The sequence below is a fragment of the Haliotis cracherodii genome, unplaced genomic scaffold (genome assembly GCF_022045235.1).
Source record: "Haliotis cracherodii isolate W230 unplaced genomic scaffold, xgHalCrac1.p SCAF_1, whole genome shotgun sequence".
Taxonomy (NCBI): domain Eukaryota; kingdom Metazoa; phylum Mollusca; class Gastropoda; order Lepetellida; family Haliotidae; genus Haliotis; species Haliotis cracherodii.
Genome location: NW_027266264.1, coordinates 38,747,688 through 38,763,088, shown reverse-complemented (window position 1 = coordinate 38,763,088; position 15,401 = coordinate 38,747,688). Strand labels below are relative to the sequence as shown.

The 15,401-nt window shown below is 45.3% G+C and overlaps 1 protein-coding gene across 1 annotated transcript in view; it reads right to left on the bottom strand.

The window, feature by feature from the left end:
• Positions 1–810: 810 nt before the first annotated feature.
• The window catches only part of LOC139477634 (elongator complex protein 1-like), an 80,134-nt gene continuing 65,543 nt past the window's right edge, over positions 811–15,401 (bottom strand). Inside the window, exons 25-33 of the mRNA XM_071260032.1 lie at positions 14,877–15,078; positions 10,114–10,175; positions 8,673–8,735; positions 8,121–8,295; positions 3,952–4,084; positions 2,633–2,760; positions 2,216–2,367; positions 1,887–1,968; positions 811–1,747 (exon numbers count right to left, since the gene is read on the bottom strand). Coding sequence (XP_071116133.1) covers positions 1,668–1,747; positions 1,887–1,968; positions 2,216–2,367; positions 2,633–2,760; positions 3,952–4,084; positions 8,121–8,295; positions 8,673–8,735; positions 10,114–10,175; positions 14,877–15,078 — 1,077 coding nt within the window. The 3' untranslated portion in view covers positions 811–1,667. The remainder of the gene's footprint in view (positions 1,748–1,886; positions 1,969–2,215; positions 2,368–2,632; positions 2,761–3,951; positions 4,085–8,120; positions 8,296–8,672; positions 8,736–10,113; positions 10,176–14,876; positions 15,079–15,401) is intronic.

Here is a 15,401-nt window from a genome sequence, read left to right as displayed (position 1 = left end):
AAACATGGTTACAACACACACACCAAACATATTCACAAACGTAGATTTTCCGAAGAAAAACAAACGATAATAGCGAATACAAAAAAATACATATATTATAGATATATACATATAATAATAGGTGATGCAAAGAAAAAAACCCACAATATACCACTAAAGGTAGACGGAAAACACACTGTTGTCTCTGAATGACAGCAATAATGTGATGATACTCGATGTCATCACTTCTGTGGTCACATGGGAGCTATGTGATGGGATTAGCCACACAACAAGTTGGAACAACTTATTCTTCAACAAGATCTCACACAACGCTTTCTGTCAAGAACAGCAGTAGATGCATAAAGTAGTAAGATAAAAAATAATTAAATAAGTTATGAATGCATGATGTCATACTTAAACAGATAGACAGCAGGACAGTGTGTGAGGTGTCACTACAATGACCCACCATCGGATTAATGTTCCCATCGCATTCATCTTGGTGGACAATATTTAATCCTGAAACTTCACACTTGGTAGTACCCCTAGCTTCTGTAAAAGGCGACTATTGGGATAGGGTGGTAAGACTCGCTGACTTGGTTGATGCATGTCATAGTATCCCAATTGCGTGGATCTATGCTCATGATGTCAATCACTGGATTGTCTGATCCAGACACTATTATTTACAAACCGCTGTCATATACCTGGAATATTGCTGAGGGCTGCGTTGAACAACGAACCAACCTAGCTTCTGTCAAAAGACAAAATAAGTCACCTACTTGAACATATTTTTCTTGAAAACCATATGGCTTTATTCTTTCAGTCATTGTACAATTACATACCATATTCTTTCTAAAGATCAAATAAACACTTAATATCAACAAATATATGTATGGTGCACATTTCACATGAAAGAAAAGATTGGATATTATTGTACACACATACCACTTCCTACACAGGTCATCGTCTGTTCAAATTCTGTGTATATATTCCGCTTCAAACACAGGTCATCGTCTGTTCAAGTACTGTGAACATATTCCGCTTCAAACACAGGTCATTGTTCAAGTGCTGTGCACATATTCTACTTCAAACACAGGTAATCGTCTGTTGAAGTATTGTGTACATATTGCACTTCAAACACAGGGCGATGTCTTTTCTTTATAGGGTTAAGACAGGTAACTCCTGAGTAGGAACCGTGGTTAGTCACATGTTTCATGACAAAAACAATAAAACTCCATGGTTGCACTATTTATCGCTAATGTTTGCATTTCTGACTATGCAAGTGTTGGATCAGGTTTATGTTTTAGTAACGATAAAGCTTCAGTTAGCTCCAGTGTATGCATGATCAGATTATTTTATACGTGTATCTAAATAGTTTTTGACAGGGCTCCAGTAACACATTTCCCAATGTGACACTTTGTATTCAACTCTTTAAGACCTGCAGCAGGTATCCGGGAAGGGTTAGGGTAATAGAAGGTTGGGTACACGGGTAGTAAATTCTCACCCCAGCCCTACTTTTCATGTATTCTGTACACAACCCTGTTCATGTATTCTGTACATGTTCCACTTCCTACACAAGACAATGTCTGTTCAAGTCTTGTGTAGAGATCCCATCTCAAACACAGGACACATGGTCATGCAATAGAACCAGGGCTCTGGATGCTGACCGTGCCTCATCACCAGTGGGGCCATCAGTCTCCTCCAGTGTGCACCATGTGTAGTCTCCAGTGAACATCCTTCCTACGCTTGGGTGGGGCAATCAGCACTGGATCTACAATATGTCAACAAATTGTCACACAAAGACAACACAGTTGGAACACTACTAGTTTTCTATTGACAGGTTAAATGTGTATCATACTGGAATTACACTAAGTCACGCACATTACCATCTCTACTATCAACGAACATACCTTTCTTTTCACTAGCGTTAATACTGCTGCCTTGTTGCATGGCCTGTGCTATGGCGTTTGACGTCATGTTGGGACCCAGCACCTGAAACAGGACATGTACTGAATACATGGACAACAGATTTACATGCACTCAGCACTAGATTAAAAGAAAGATTAATAAAAAAATAGAGCCAAAAGGCTCCCTCCATTCTATGCCAGGTGGACGACATCCTCCACAGATACCAAACATAATGTGAGACTAGTGAGAGACAAGAAACCCCTCTGCAGGTGGGTTCTGTAGACGTGGTTCATGATTTGTTGTAGGCCGATGTGATGACGGTATGACTCACTGGGTTAGCATCTTGCGGGCCTTCATCCAGCCAGATGCAGGGGATGGACCTGTCAATCAGTGTGAGGAAGGAGTCCAACTGCTGGTGTAGGGACAAAGCTAAGGCATCATAGTAAAACTGCACTAGTGCCCTCATCAGAGAGTTCACTTCCTCTGAAACATAGATTCTAATAATGCATTTACAATGCCTTTTAAAGGCATCAAGAGTGTTATGTCAACACATAATAATAAAGCATCGCATAAATTAGATGGAAAAGTTAAAAGTTTAGAGGTGGCATGTGCAAGACAGCGTATTGTTAAGATGAAAATGGAGAACGCCATCACTTTCAAAAACAAAAATATTTCATTCTAACAATATCAAATTTGAAGCCTGCTAATATCACATGGTGCATGTGGTCACCCAGTGGAGATGACCTACCCTTCAAGCTGTCCACAGCGGTGATGATCTTTGCCAGAGCATCTATGAGTGCACAGTCTTCATACTGACTGCCCTCCTTCAGACTCCACCTCTGGCTGTCCCCCTTCTTCCTGCTCTTGGAGGAGCGCCTACAGGACAACAAACACATCTCATTCCACCAACACCACTTGGATATTCAAACTGAACACTTCCAGCTGAACCAAAACTAAAGGTACAAATTCAAATAACTTCCCAACTGAATTTGTGACAAGGGTCAGCTACTCATGACCAAAAGTTAAGCATGCACAGGTGGAATTTATTCACAAGTATATGTACAAAACCAAGTGCTGTATGTAGAATTCATTGTTTATGATCCAAAAGTTAATCCTGCCTATATTATCATGTTTTGGTTACCTTACAAACAAACCTGAATTCCTGGAAAAAGAAGACTGGTATCCCTTGACCAGTCATACTGGCAGCACCTATGCAACAGGCTCACTCAAACATAACCACTAATGTTTCTTCAATAGGACATGCTGTTGCATGGCTGTCAATATGTTATGGGTGTACTGTAGCACAGAACCACCATGGTCTTCAAATCATTCTGACAGACAGTTTACAAAATAGAGAAAGTGACCTAACGTAAAACATAAGACTGTGGTCACTTTTAAAAGGAAAATCTAACCACTCCATGTTGTACAAAAACACACAATGTTAGTGTTTGAAAGTGAGATCACCCCATCATGGGGGATAGACTGGGGACTCTTCAGCTGATGTGTGAGTGAGTGGGTTTCGTTGAAGCCACATTGAACATTATTTCAGTTACATCACATTGTGTCTGCTTGTGGCAGGAGAGCCCAAACTGAGGCAGGTCTTAGAAGATGTTTACCATGTTGGTGAAACCCATGAACACAGGTACTAACAAACCTAGAAACCTAATCATGATGAATCTTAGACTAAAAGCAATGATCATAGTCAGGGATTTATCCAGACCTGCTCTGAGACCGGCAACCAACCCCAAACCTGCAGCAAATTTCAGTACATTTTCTCAAATTTGAATTACGAATTTAATGTTATGGCTCTGTAGAAGTGACATGTATTTCACTGACCAATTTGAGCAGAAAAACTCTGCATAGCGAATTATGCTCTGTTAGATCTTTAAGACTGCTGAGTAAATGAGTTCCTGTTAATAGTCAAATAAAACTAAATATATTTTTTTCATTGCAGTCTAAATACCACATTGATGTCTCTGCCATGAATATAGCCTGCACACTAATCTGATGATGATAACATTACCTATACCTGTACTGTCACACTCATGTCTGTAACATACACCCTACCCAGTGCCTCGGCTGATGACTGTTGATCTCTGACTGTTGTAGGAGTAGTGAGAGGACTGAACACTGACGCCTGTAGCACTGCTGGTGTCAGAGAACAAGTCGGAGTCCGCATTGTTGCACGGTACATCGCCATCTAAACAGGAAGTTGTTAGCTTTTAGCAAACAAAATGAAGTAACAGTACATTTGAGTCATCTCACAATTTGGTTTTCTTCTCCACGTGTTCAGATACAATTTATGATAATATAATATTAAAAGTGTCCAAGTGTTTCACTCTCCTCTTCAACCTATGTTTCACTTGTTGACTTGGACTCAAGTACCCGTTTGTCATTATCCGACTTGGACTCAAGTACCCGTTTGTCATTATCCGACTTGGACTCAAGTACCCGTTTGTCATTATCCGACTTGGACTCAAGTACCCGTTTGTCATTATCTGACTTGGACTCAAGTACCTGTTTGTCATTATCTGATTTGAACTCAAGAACCCCTTTTGTCATTATCTGACTTGGACTCAAGTACCCGTTTGTCATTATCTGACTTGGACTCAAGTACCCGTTTGTCATAACCTGACTTGGACTCAAGTACCCATTTGAAATTGAGTTCCAATTTGTTGTTACCTGACTCGGACTCGAGTACCTGTTTGTCATCAATTAATTACCTTCATCTTATACATCAAGGAACACATCTGCTTTTTGCTTACGCTAACAGTACACCAAACTAGCAACGCACATGACACACTGCTTATCAAGTCATGGCTTGTCTGTTGATTATTAGCACACACGAGGGAGGCAAACCAGGAAACAGTTCATACACTCGAAGTAAAGTACACAGATGAAATATACATTGTTTTTGTTGGCTGCATTCAGTGAATGTGAAATATTAACTCAAATGGTTAGTATAGATGTCGCTTTCCCATTCCTGGGGACTTATCTTTAGATTGAACATGCACTGTAAAACATCAAATTTGATCTTCAGTCTAGTTAATAGAACATACAAGTTGCAAATTAAATTTCTAAACGCAATTTTTACAAAGTTCGGTTATCAAATATTTAAGCTCTCCAAATTATTTCTGTTTTCTTATACTGTAAGGGTGACTCAAGGATGAGTTAATTGAAATATCATCACAACGACCACATGAAACAAATAACAGTTCCTATTCTTGAAGAGAAATACTGTTCTATTTACTGTTATTTAAGAAAAAAATTTCACCAAATGTTGGTTAGAGTTATCTCTCTTCCTCGGGTAGTCGAGTCCTTGAAATGGACTTGAGTCACTTGTCAACTCCCACACATCCCATCTCCTCCTATCTCCTGTCTCCAACATTCTACAACCTATGTCTGGATCAATTTTAAACAGAGCTGGGAAATGCCTACAAAACTAGCAATATGACACTCATTCAACAGGTGGTCATCACCATATCAAGGATTCCCCAGATTTTTCTGGTGTTTCTGACATGACATGCCTACAAGGACGGGTCTGTCTTGTACGCCCTCCCTGTCATGCTTCATGCTGCCCATCTCTTTACAGTGGCATAGGAAGGGGCATCCTCCCCTGGTGTTGTCTGTCTTGTACGCCCTCCCTGCCATGCTTCATGCTGCCCATCTCTTTACAGTGGCATAGGAAGGGGCATCCTCCCCTGGTGTTGTACTGTCTTGTATGCCCTCCCTGCCATGCTTCATGCTGCCCATCTCTTTACAGTGGCATAGGAAGGGGCATCTTCCCCTGGTGTTGTACTGTCTTGTATGCCCTCCCTGCCATGCTTCATGCTGCCCATCTCTTTACAGTGGCATAGGAAGGGGCATCCTCCCCTGGTGTTGTCTGTCTTGTACGCCCTCCCTGCCACGCTTCATGCTGCCCATCTCTTTACAGTGGCATAGGAAGGGGCATCCTCCCCTGGTGTTGTACTGTCTTGTATGCCCTCCCTGCCATGCTTCATGCTGCCCATCTCTTTACAGTGGCATAGGAAGGGGCATCCTCCCCTGGTGTTGTCTGTCTTGTACGCCCTCCCTGCCACGCTTCATGCTGCCCATCTCTTTACAGTGGCATAGGAAGGGGCATCCTCCCCTGGTGTTGTACTGTCTTGTACGCCCTCCCTGCCACGCTTCATGCTGCCCATCTCTTTACAGTGGCATAGGAAGGGGCATCCTCCCCTGGTGTTGTCTGTCTTGTATGCCCTCCCTGCCACGCTTCATGCTGCCCATCTCTTTACAGTGGCATAGGAAGGGGCATCTTCCCCTGGTGTTGTACTGTCTTGTACGCCCTCCCTGCCATGCTTCATGCTGCCCATCTCTTTACAGTGGCATAGGAAGGGGCATCCTCCCTGCTGTACTGTCTTGTACGCCCTCCCTGCCATGCTTCATGCTGCCCATCTCTTTACAGTGGCATAGGAAGGGGCATCCTCCCCTGGTGTTGTACTGTCTTGTATGCCCTCCCTGCCACGCTTCATGCTGCCCATCTCTTTACAGTGGCATAGGAAGGGGCATCTTCCCCTGGTGTTGTCTGTCTTGTATGCCCTCCCTGCCACGCTTCATGCTGCCCATCTCTTTACAGTGGCATAGGAAGGGGCATCCTCCCTGCTGTACTGTCTTGTACGCCCTCCCTGTCATGCTTCATGCTGCCCATCTCTTTACAGTGGCATAGGAAGGGGCATCTTCCCCTGGTGTTGTCTGTCTTGTACGCCCTCCCTGCCATGCTTCATGCTGCCCATCTCTTTACAGTGGCATAGGAAGGGGCATCCTCCCCTGGTGTTGTCTGTCTTGTATGCCCTCCCTGCCACGCTTCATGCTGCCCATCTCTTTACAGTGGCATAGGAAGGGGCATCCTCCCCTGGTGTTGTACTGTCTTGTACGCCCTCCCTGCCACGCTTCATGCTGCCCATCTCTTTACAGTGGCATAGGAAGGGGCATCTTCCCCTGGTGTTGTCTGTCTTGTACGCCCTCCCTGCCATGCTTCATGCTGCCCATCTCTTTACAGTGGCATAGGAAGGGGCATCCTCCCCTGGTGTTGTACTGTCTTGTATGCCCTCCCTGCCATGCTTCATGCTGCCCATCTCTTTACAGTGGCATAGGAAGGGGCATCCTCCCCTGGTGTTGTACTGTCTTGTATGCCCTCCCTGCCATGCTTCATGCTGCCCATCTCTTTACAGTGGCATAGGAAGGGGCATCCTCCCCTGGTGTTGTCTGTCTTGTATGCCCTCCCTGCCACGCTTCATACTGCCCATCTCTTTACAGTGGATTAGGAAGGGGGCATCCTCCCCTGATGTTGTACTGTTTTGTATGCCCTCCCTGCCACGCTTCATGCTGCCCATCTCTTTACAGTGGCATAGGAAGGGGCATCCTCCCTGCTGTACTGTCTTGTACGCCCTCCCTGTCATGCTTCATGCTGCCCATCTCTTTACAGTGGCATAGGAAGGGGCATCCTCCCCTGGTGTTGTACTGTCTTGTACGCCCTCCCTGCCACGCTTCATGCTGCCCATCTCTTTACAGTGGCATAGGAAGGGGCATCCTCCCCTGGTGTTGTACTGTCTTGTACGCCCTCCCTGCCACGCTTCATGCTGCCCATCTCTTTACAGTGGCATAGGAAGGGGCATCTTCCCCTGGTGTTGTCTGTCTTGTACGCCCTTCCTGCCACGCTTCATGCTGCCCATCTCTTTACAGTGGCATAGGAAGGGGCATCCTCCCCTGGTGTTGTACTGTCTTGTACGCCCTCCCTGCCATGCTTCATGCTGCCCATCTCTTTACAGTTGCATAGGAAGGGGCATCCTCCCCTGATGTTGTACTGTCTTGTACGCCCTCCCTGCCATGCTTCATGCTGGCCATCTATTTACAGTGGCATAGGAGGGGCATCCTCCCCTGGTGTTGTACTGTCTTCATCAGTGCATGGCTTTTGGTGTTAAGCCTTTTTTATGCAAGTCCTTAAACTACACGTTACTCAAGTTTGTCCATTTTCCAAAGGTCACAGACCCTTGCATATTTTACTGACTTGTAACAGTGAAACAATTTGCTCAACCGACTCAAGTTTTTGTGGCTATACCTCTATAACATCATGTGATGTCAACAACAAAAGATTTCACAGTTGTGCAATTCCTTCTGTGTGAGGTTCAGAACTTATCAATCAATTTTTGTTTGTCTCACCTTTTGACTGTTGTTGTGTCGCTGATCAACCAACTCACCCATAATCTCCAGTTTCTGTCTCTCTCTTTGTTCCCGAACAACACTAAGCCTGTTCTTGTGTCTCTCGAAATTGTCCCTGTACTCCTCCAGAGTCTCCAAGTGTTGTTCATGACATTCTAGCAGAGCAGTCTTCAGATTTGTTTCAATGAAATCAGTTCTTCTATGTTGGTGCATCTTTAAAACAAACCATTGCTTATATAGTATATTATATCCATTACTCTGTACTTGTCCCTTGTAAACCTTGTAACATATGGGAAGAACACTTGCAAAGTGATGGAGAGTATTTTTTCATATTTTTATATTGTCCGTTTTAATGGCCAGTATTTATCACTGCTATACCATCTAGTACAATGATGAAGTAAGAATATTAATAATACATTAACATTAGCTAACTTTAATAAAGCGTTATGAAAATGCTAGTAACTAAGTAAATGTGGCCAGTGGTCGAGTTACTCAAGCAGATAATGTGTTATTTCAGTATGACAAAGACTCAGATTTCATTCACAACATTGGTACAATGAGTGAAGCCCATGGAGATGTCACTGACTCACCATTCTCATAGCTTCTTCCCATAATGCACCTTCTATAAGGCAGACAATGGCTTCCTCAACATCCTGTAACAGAAAGCAACACATTTGTTCCATGTAAACAGCTTTATTAACGTAGCTCAGTCCATTCAGGGTCTCTCTGTCAACGTCTTTGTCACTGGGTCAGCCAGCCTGGTGACTCCAGCAGCAGCACTGCAGTATTTCTTTGTCATGTAGTAGACCTTTTGTACTGATTGCAGATGTCACAACAACATCAGAAGTCAAGTATTAAGCTGACAGCTAGAGGACCAGCATCACTGACAACAAGGAACAGCCAAATTCACTTTGTAGGTCACCTGAGAATGTCTAGAATATTTCCAACATTACGAATAAAGATATTTGCTGGTATGATTTTGAACTGTTGTTGGAGTATTCTGATAATGATGTCCACTCAGGGTCAAAGATAAAGATAAAAAAGTCAAAGGCACAGTGTTATGAAATCTCATTAATATCAGATCTAGGTTCTCGCTGCCCCTTAACAAAGATCTGAGGACATCCCATTACGGGTCACGACAGAACGACCTTTCACGAACTTTGACCGACCACTGAAATGACTAACAGGAAGTTGACATCAGCCAATTAGAAAGCAGCTTTCTATAGCTTTAGGACACTCGTTTCAACCTGGCAACTTCCATTTCAGACTACGCTTGAAAAGTATGTTGACTCAGTTCTTGATTAAAATTTTGTAAACTGAAAAAAACCCTGAACATTCCGGAATGTCTAATAAATGGTTGAGATTCTATGGCAGTGTGTAACGCCTCCTCCGTTCAAAAGTTTATCCCACGGAAGCAAGATATGGACGATAATTTTAACGGAATCAGTTGTACGGTCTGTAACTGTCATTCAGAATACCCCATGTTGACGTTTTCGAGGTTGCATGATTAAAAAACACATTCCAACTGTCACTTTCTGGTAAGTGAAGCTTTGATTGGTCAGATGAAAGGTCATTCAGATGTGACCTGTAATGGGATGTCCTCAGATCTTTGTTTAGCGATAGCGATAGCTTGTAATTATATTATTATGCAGATTTACGCAAAGTTCACACTGACATTTATTGAAGGCAATTTTTATTAATAAATACATCAACAATAATAACTTAGTCACTTATTTAATCATCAACATAAACAGTAGACAACAATACCAAATCAGAGACGTTATTCAGCACCGAAATTCAACCAAGCTGTGCCCATTCAAGAAAGAGTAGTCTGTAAGTGGGCGTGGCCTAATGATTTGTTTTGTGGAAACATAAATTAAAAAATAATTGCTTGGTTTGCCAATCTAAATCACTTGCAATTTATTTACTGTTTTATATACACAGACTTTCTACCTGTACCAATGACAAACCTTCACAACACACTCACACATCAAATCTATCTTGTGCTAAACATTCACAGAAGTAACATACCTTAGCATATCTCTCAAACACCATTGCAGCATCCGAGAACTTCTTCATACTTTGCAGCTGGCCTGGTTTGTGCAATAAACACAAATATATATTTCAAATAAGCATATATGCATAAACTATGATTTTATTTTAACAAAGTAGCTCTGTCACCAAATATCTACACTGGGTGTCTTTGGAGCTAGCTGAGCATGTGTGACCTCACTGTGCCACCTGTGACAATCTCACTGTACCACCTGTGTGACAACCTCACTGTGCCACCTGTGTGACAACCTCACTGTGACACCTGTGTGACAACCTCACTCTGCCACATGTGTGACAACCTCACTGTGCCACGTGTAACAACCTCACTGTGACACCTGTGTGACAACCTTACTGTGCCACCTGTGTGACAACCTCACTGTGACAACATTGCTGTGCCACCTGTGTGACAACCTCACTGTATCAACTGTGTGACAACCTCACTGTGCCACGTGTAACAACCTCACTGTGCCACGTGTGTGACAACCTCACCGTGACACCTGTGTGACAACCTCACTGTGACACCTGTGAGACAACCTCACTGTGATACCTGTGTGACCTCACTGTGCCACCTGTATGACAATCTCACTGTGCCACCTGTGTGACAACCTCACAGTGCCACCTGTGTGACAACCTCACCGTGCCACCTGTGTGACAACCTCACTGTGACACCTTTGTGACAACCTCACTCTGCCACCTGTGACAATCTCACTATGCCACCTGTGTGACAATCTCACTGTGCCACGTGTGTGACAACCTCACCGTGACACCTGTGTGACAACATCACTGTGACACCTGTGTGACCTCACTGTGACACCTGTGTGACCTCACTGTGCCACCTGTGACAATCTCACTGTGACACCTGTGTGACAATCTCCCTGTGACACCTGTGTGGCAACCTCACTGTGCTACCTGTGACAATCTCACTGTGCCACCTGTGTGACAACCTCACTGTGCCACCTGTGACAATCTCACTGTGCCACCTGTGTGACAACCTCACCGTGACACCTGTGTGATAACCTCACTGTGACACCTGTGTGACAACCTCACCATGACACCTGTGTGACCTCACTGTGTCAACTGTGTGACAACCTCACTGTGTCAACTGTTTGAAAAGGTCACTTTTCAACGTGTGACAACCTCACAGTGCCACCTGTGTGACAACGTCAGTGTGACACCTTCGTGACAACCTCACTCTGCCACCTGTGACAATCTCACTGTGCCACCTGTGTGACAACCTCACCGTGACACCTGTGTGACAACCTCGCTGTGTCAACTGTGTGACAACCTCACTGTGCCACCTGTGTGACAACCTCACTGTGACAACCTCACTGTGACACATGTGTGACAACCTCACTGTAACCCCTGCGTGACAATCTCACTGTGACACCTGTGTGACAATCTTCCTGAGACACCTGTGTGACAACCTCACTGTGCCACCTCATTGTGACACCTGTGACAATCTCACTGTGAAACCTGTGTGACCTCACTGTGACAACTGTGTGACAACCTCACCATGACACCTGTGTGACAACCTCACTGTGTCAACTGTGTGACAACTTCACTGTGTCAACTGTTTGAAAAGGTCACTTTTCCACCTGTGACAATCTCACTGTAATACCTGTGTGAAAACCTCAATGTGACACCTGTGTGATAACCCCACTGTGACAATCTCACAGAGACACCTGTGTCACAATCTCACTGTGCCACCTGTGTGACAACCTCACAGTGCCACCTGTGTGACAACCTCAGTGTGACACCTTCGTGACAACCTCACTCTGCCACCTGTGACAATCTCACTCTGCCACCTGTGTGACAACACCACCGTGACACCTGCGTGACAACCACGCTGTGTCAACTGTGTGACAACCTCACTGTGCCACCTGTGTGACCTCACTGTGCCACCTGTGACAATCTCACTGTGACACCTGTGTGACAATCTTCCTGTGACACCTGTGTGACAACCTCACAGTGCCACCTGTGTGACAACCTCAGTGTGACACCTTCATGACAACCTCACTCTGCCACCTGTGACAATCTCACTGTGCCACCTGTGTGACAAACCCACCGTGACACCCGTGTGACAACTTCAGTGTGACACCTTCGTGACAACCTCACTGTGACACCTGTGTGACAACCTCACAGTGCCACCTGTGTGACAACCTCAGTGTGACACCTTTGTGACAACCTCACTCTGCCACCTGTGACAATCTCACTCTGCCACCTGTGTGACAACACCACCGTGACACCTGTGTGACAACAACGCTGTGTCAACTGTGTGACAACCTCACTGTGCCACCTGTGTGACCTCACTTTGCCACCTGTGACAATCTCACAGTGACACCTGTGTGACAATCTTCCTGTGACACCTGTGTGACAACCTCACTGTGCCACTTGTGACAATCTCACTGTGCCACCTGTGTGACAACCTCACTGTGCCACCTGTGACAATCTCACTGTGCCACCTGTGTGACAACCTCACAGTGCCACCTGTGTGACAACTTCAGTGTGACACCTTCGTGACAACCTCACTGTGCCAAATGTGACAATCTCACTGTGACACCTGTGTGACAATCTCACTGTGACACATGTGTGACAATCTCACTGTGCCAACTGTGTGACAACCTCACTGTGCCACCTGTGACAACCTTACTGTGCCACCTGTGTGAGCTCATTGTGACACCTGTGACAACCTCACTGTGACACCTGTGTGACAATCTTCCTGTGACACCTGTGTGACAACCTCACAGTGCCACCTGTGTGACAACCTCAGTGTGACACCTTCATGACAACCTCACTCTGCCACCTGTGACAATCTCACTGTGCCACCTGTGTGACAACCCCGCCGTGACACCTGTGTGACAACAACGCTGTGTCAACTGTGTGACAACCTCACTGTGCCACCTGTGACAATCTCACAGTGACACCTGTGTGACAATCTTCCTGTGACACCTGTGTGACAACCTCACTGTGCCACTTGTGACAATCTCACTATGCCACCTGTGTGACAACCTCACTGTGCCACCTGTGACAATCTCACTGTGCCACCTGTGTGACAACCTCACAGTGCCACCTGTGTGACAACTTCAGTGTGACACCTTCGTGACAACCTCACTGTGCCAAATGTGACAATCTCACTGTGACACCTGTGTGACAATCTCACTGTGACACATGTGTGACAATCTCACTGTGCCAACTGTGTGACAACCTCACTGTGCCACCTGTGACCTCACTGTGCCACCTGTGTGAGCTCATTGTGACACCTGTGACAACCTCACTGTGATACCTCTGTGACAACTTCACTGTGCCACCTAGTGACAACTTCACTGTGCCACCTGTGACAATCTCACTGTGCCACCTGTGTGACCTCACTGTGACACCTGTGTGAGAACCTCACTGTGCCACCTGTGGCCTCACTGTGCCATCTGTGTGACAACCTCACTGTGACACCTGCGTGACAATCTCCCTGTGACACCTCCGTGACAGTCTCACTGTGCCACCTGTGTGACAACCTCACTTTGAAACCTGTGTGACAACCTCACTGTGCCTCCTGTGTGACAACCTCACTGTGCTCCCTGTGTGACAACCTCACTGTGCTCCCTGTGTGACAATCTCACTGTGACACCTTCGTGAGAACCTCACTTTGCCACCTGTGAGAATCTGACTGTGACACCTGTGTGACAATCTCACTGAGACACTTGTGTGACAACCTCACTGTGAAACCTGTGTGACAATCTCACTGTGACAACTGTGTGACAACCTCACTGTGACACCTGTGTGAAAACCTCACTGTGACACCTGTGACAATCTCACTGTGACACCTGTGTGACCTCACTGTGACAACCTCACTCTGACACCTGTGTGACAATCTCACTGTGACACCTGTTTGACAACCTCACTGTGACACCTGTGTGAAAACCTCACTGTGACACCTGGGACAATCTCACTGTGACACCTCTGTGACAACCTCACTGTGACACCTGTGTGACAACCTCACTGTGACACCTGTGTGACAACCTCACTGTGACACCTGTGTGACAACCTCACTGTGACACCTGTGTGACAACCTCACTGTGACACCTGGGTGACGATCTCTTTGTGCTCCTTGTGTGACAACCTCACTGTGCCACCTGTGTGACAACCTCACTGTGCCACATGGGACAATCTCACTGTGCCACCTGTGTGACAACCTCACAGTGCCACCTGTGTGACAACCTCACTGTGACACCTGTGTGACAACCTCACTGTGACACCTGTGACAATCTCACTGTGACACCTGTGACAATCTCACTGTGCCACCTGTGTGACAATCTCCCTGTGACACCTTTGTGACAACCTCACTGTGACACCTGCGTGACAATCTCCCTGTGACACCTTTGTGACAATCTCACTGTGCCAGCTGTGTGACAGCCTCACTGTGCCACCTGTGTGACAACCTCACTGTGCCCCCTGTGTGACAACCTCACTGTGCTCCCTGTGTGACAACCTCACTCTGCCACCTGTGTTACTGTCCCACCTCGGTGATCTCACTGTGCCACCTGTGGACTCTAGCGTGCCACCTGTGGACTCTAGCGTGCCACCTTTGAGACAATCTCACTGTACTATGTGACCTCACTGTGCCACCTAACTTTACATAGCTATCGATGTGACAATCTCACTGTACTGTGTGACAATCTTGTGGTGTTATGACAAAATAACACCTTACTGCCATAATTAATTTAGAAAATACAAAGCATCCAACTTACGTGCACATTGCCTGGCTATCTCTGCTTCCTGTTCTGAAGAGTAACCAAGTTTGACAGTCAGACAGAACATCTGTCTCCAGTTGTTGCATGCTGTGAAGGCCTCCAGCGCTAGCTCCCACTCCTCAGACTTGATGTACATCACCCCTGCTTCGTCCGAACGGTTCTTCACACACAAATAGTTCCCATACGATGTTGCTAATTGCTGTAATAAAGATAACACATGCTTCAAGAATCTCCATACACATAACATATACAACACATACAACGCTCAGATTATAGGAGTCATATTGGATTTCAGCTTAAAGGTCTTTGATGAAATTTTAAGATGTATGAGAAAATGATGCACAAAGCATCACTGGTAAAAGACCTCTGAGCTTCATTCCACAAAGCACACATAGTTCCACAGCCCAAAGAATTCTGTTGTGTATAACTGTTGGTGTGTATAATTCTTGTTGATTATGGTTGTATTTCTGCAGATAACACTTGACAGTAGAAGACTATGATGTATTCTAACACTAACCATAA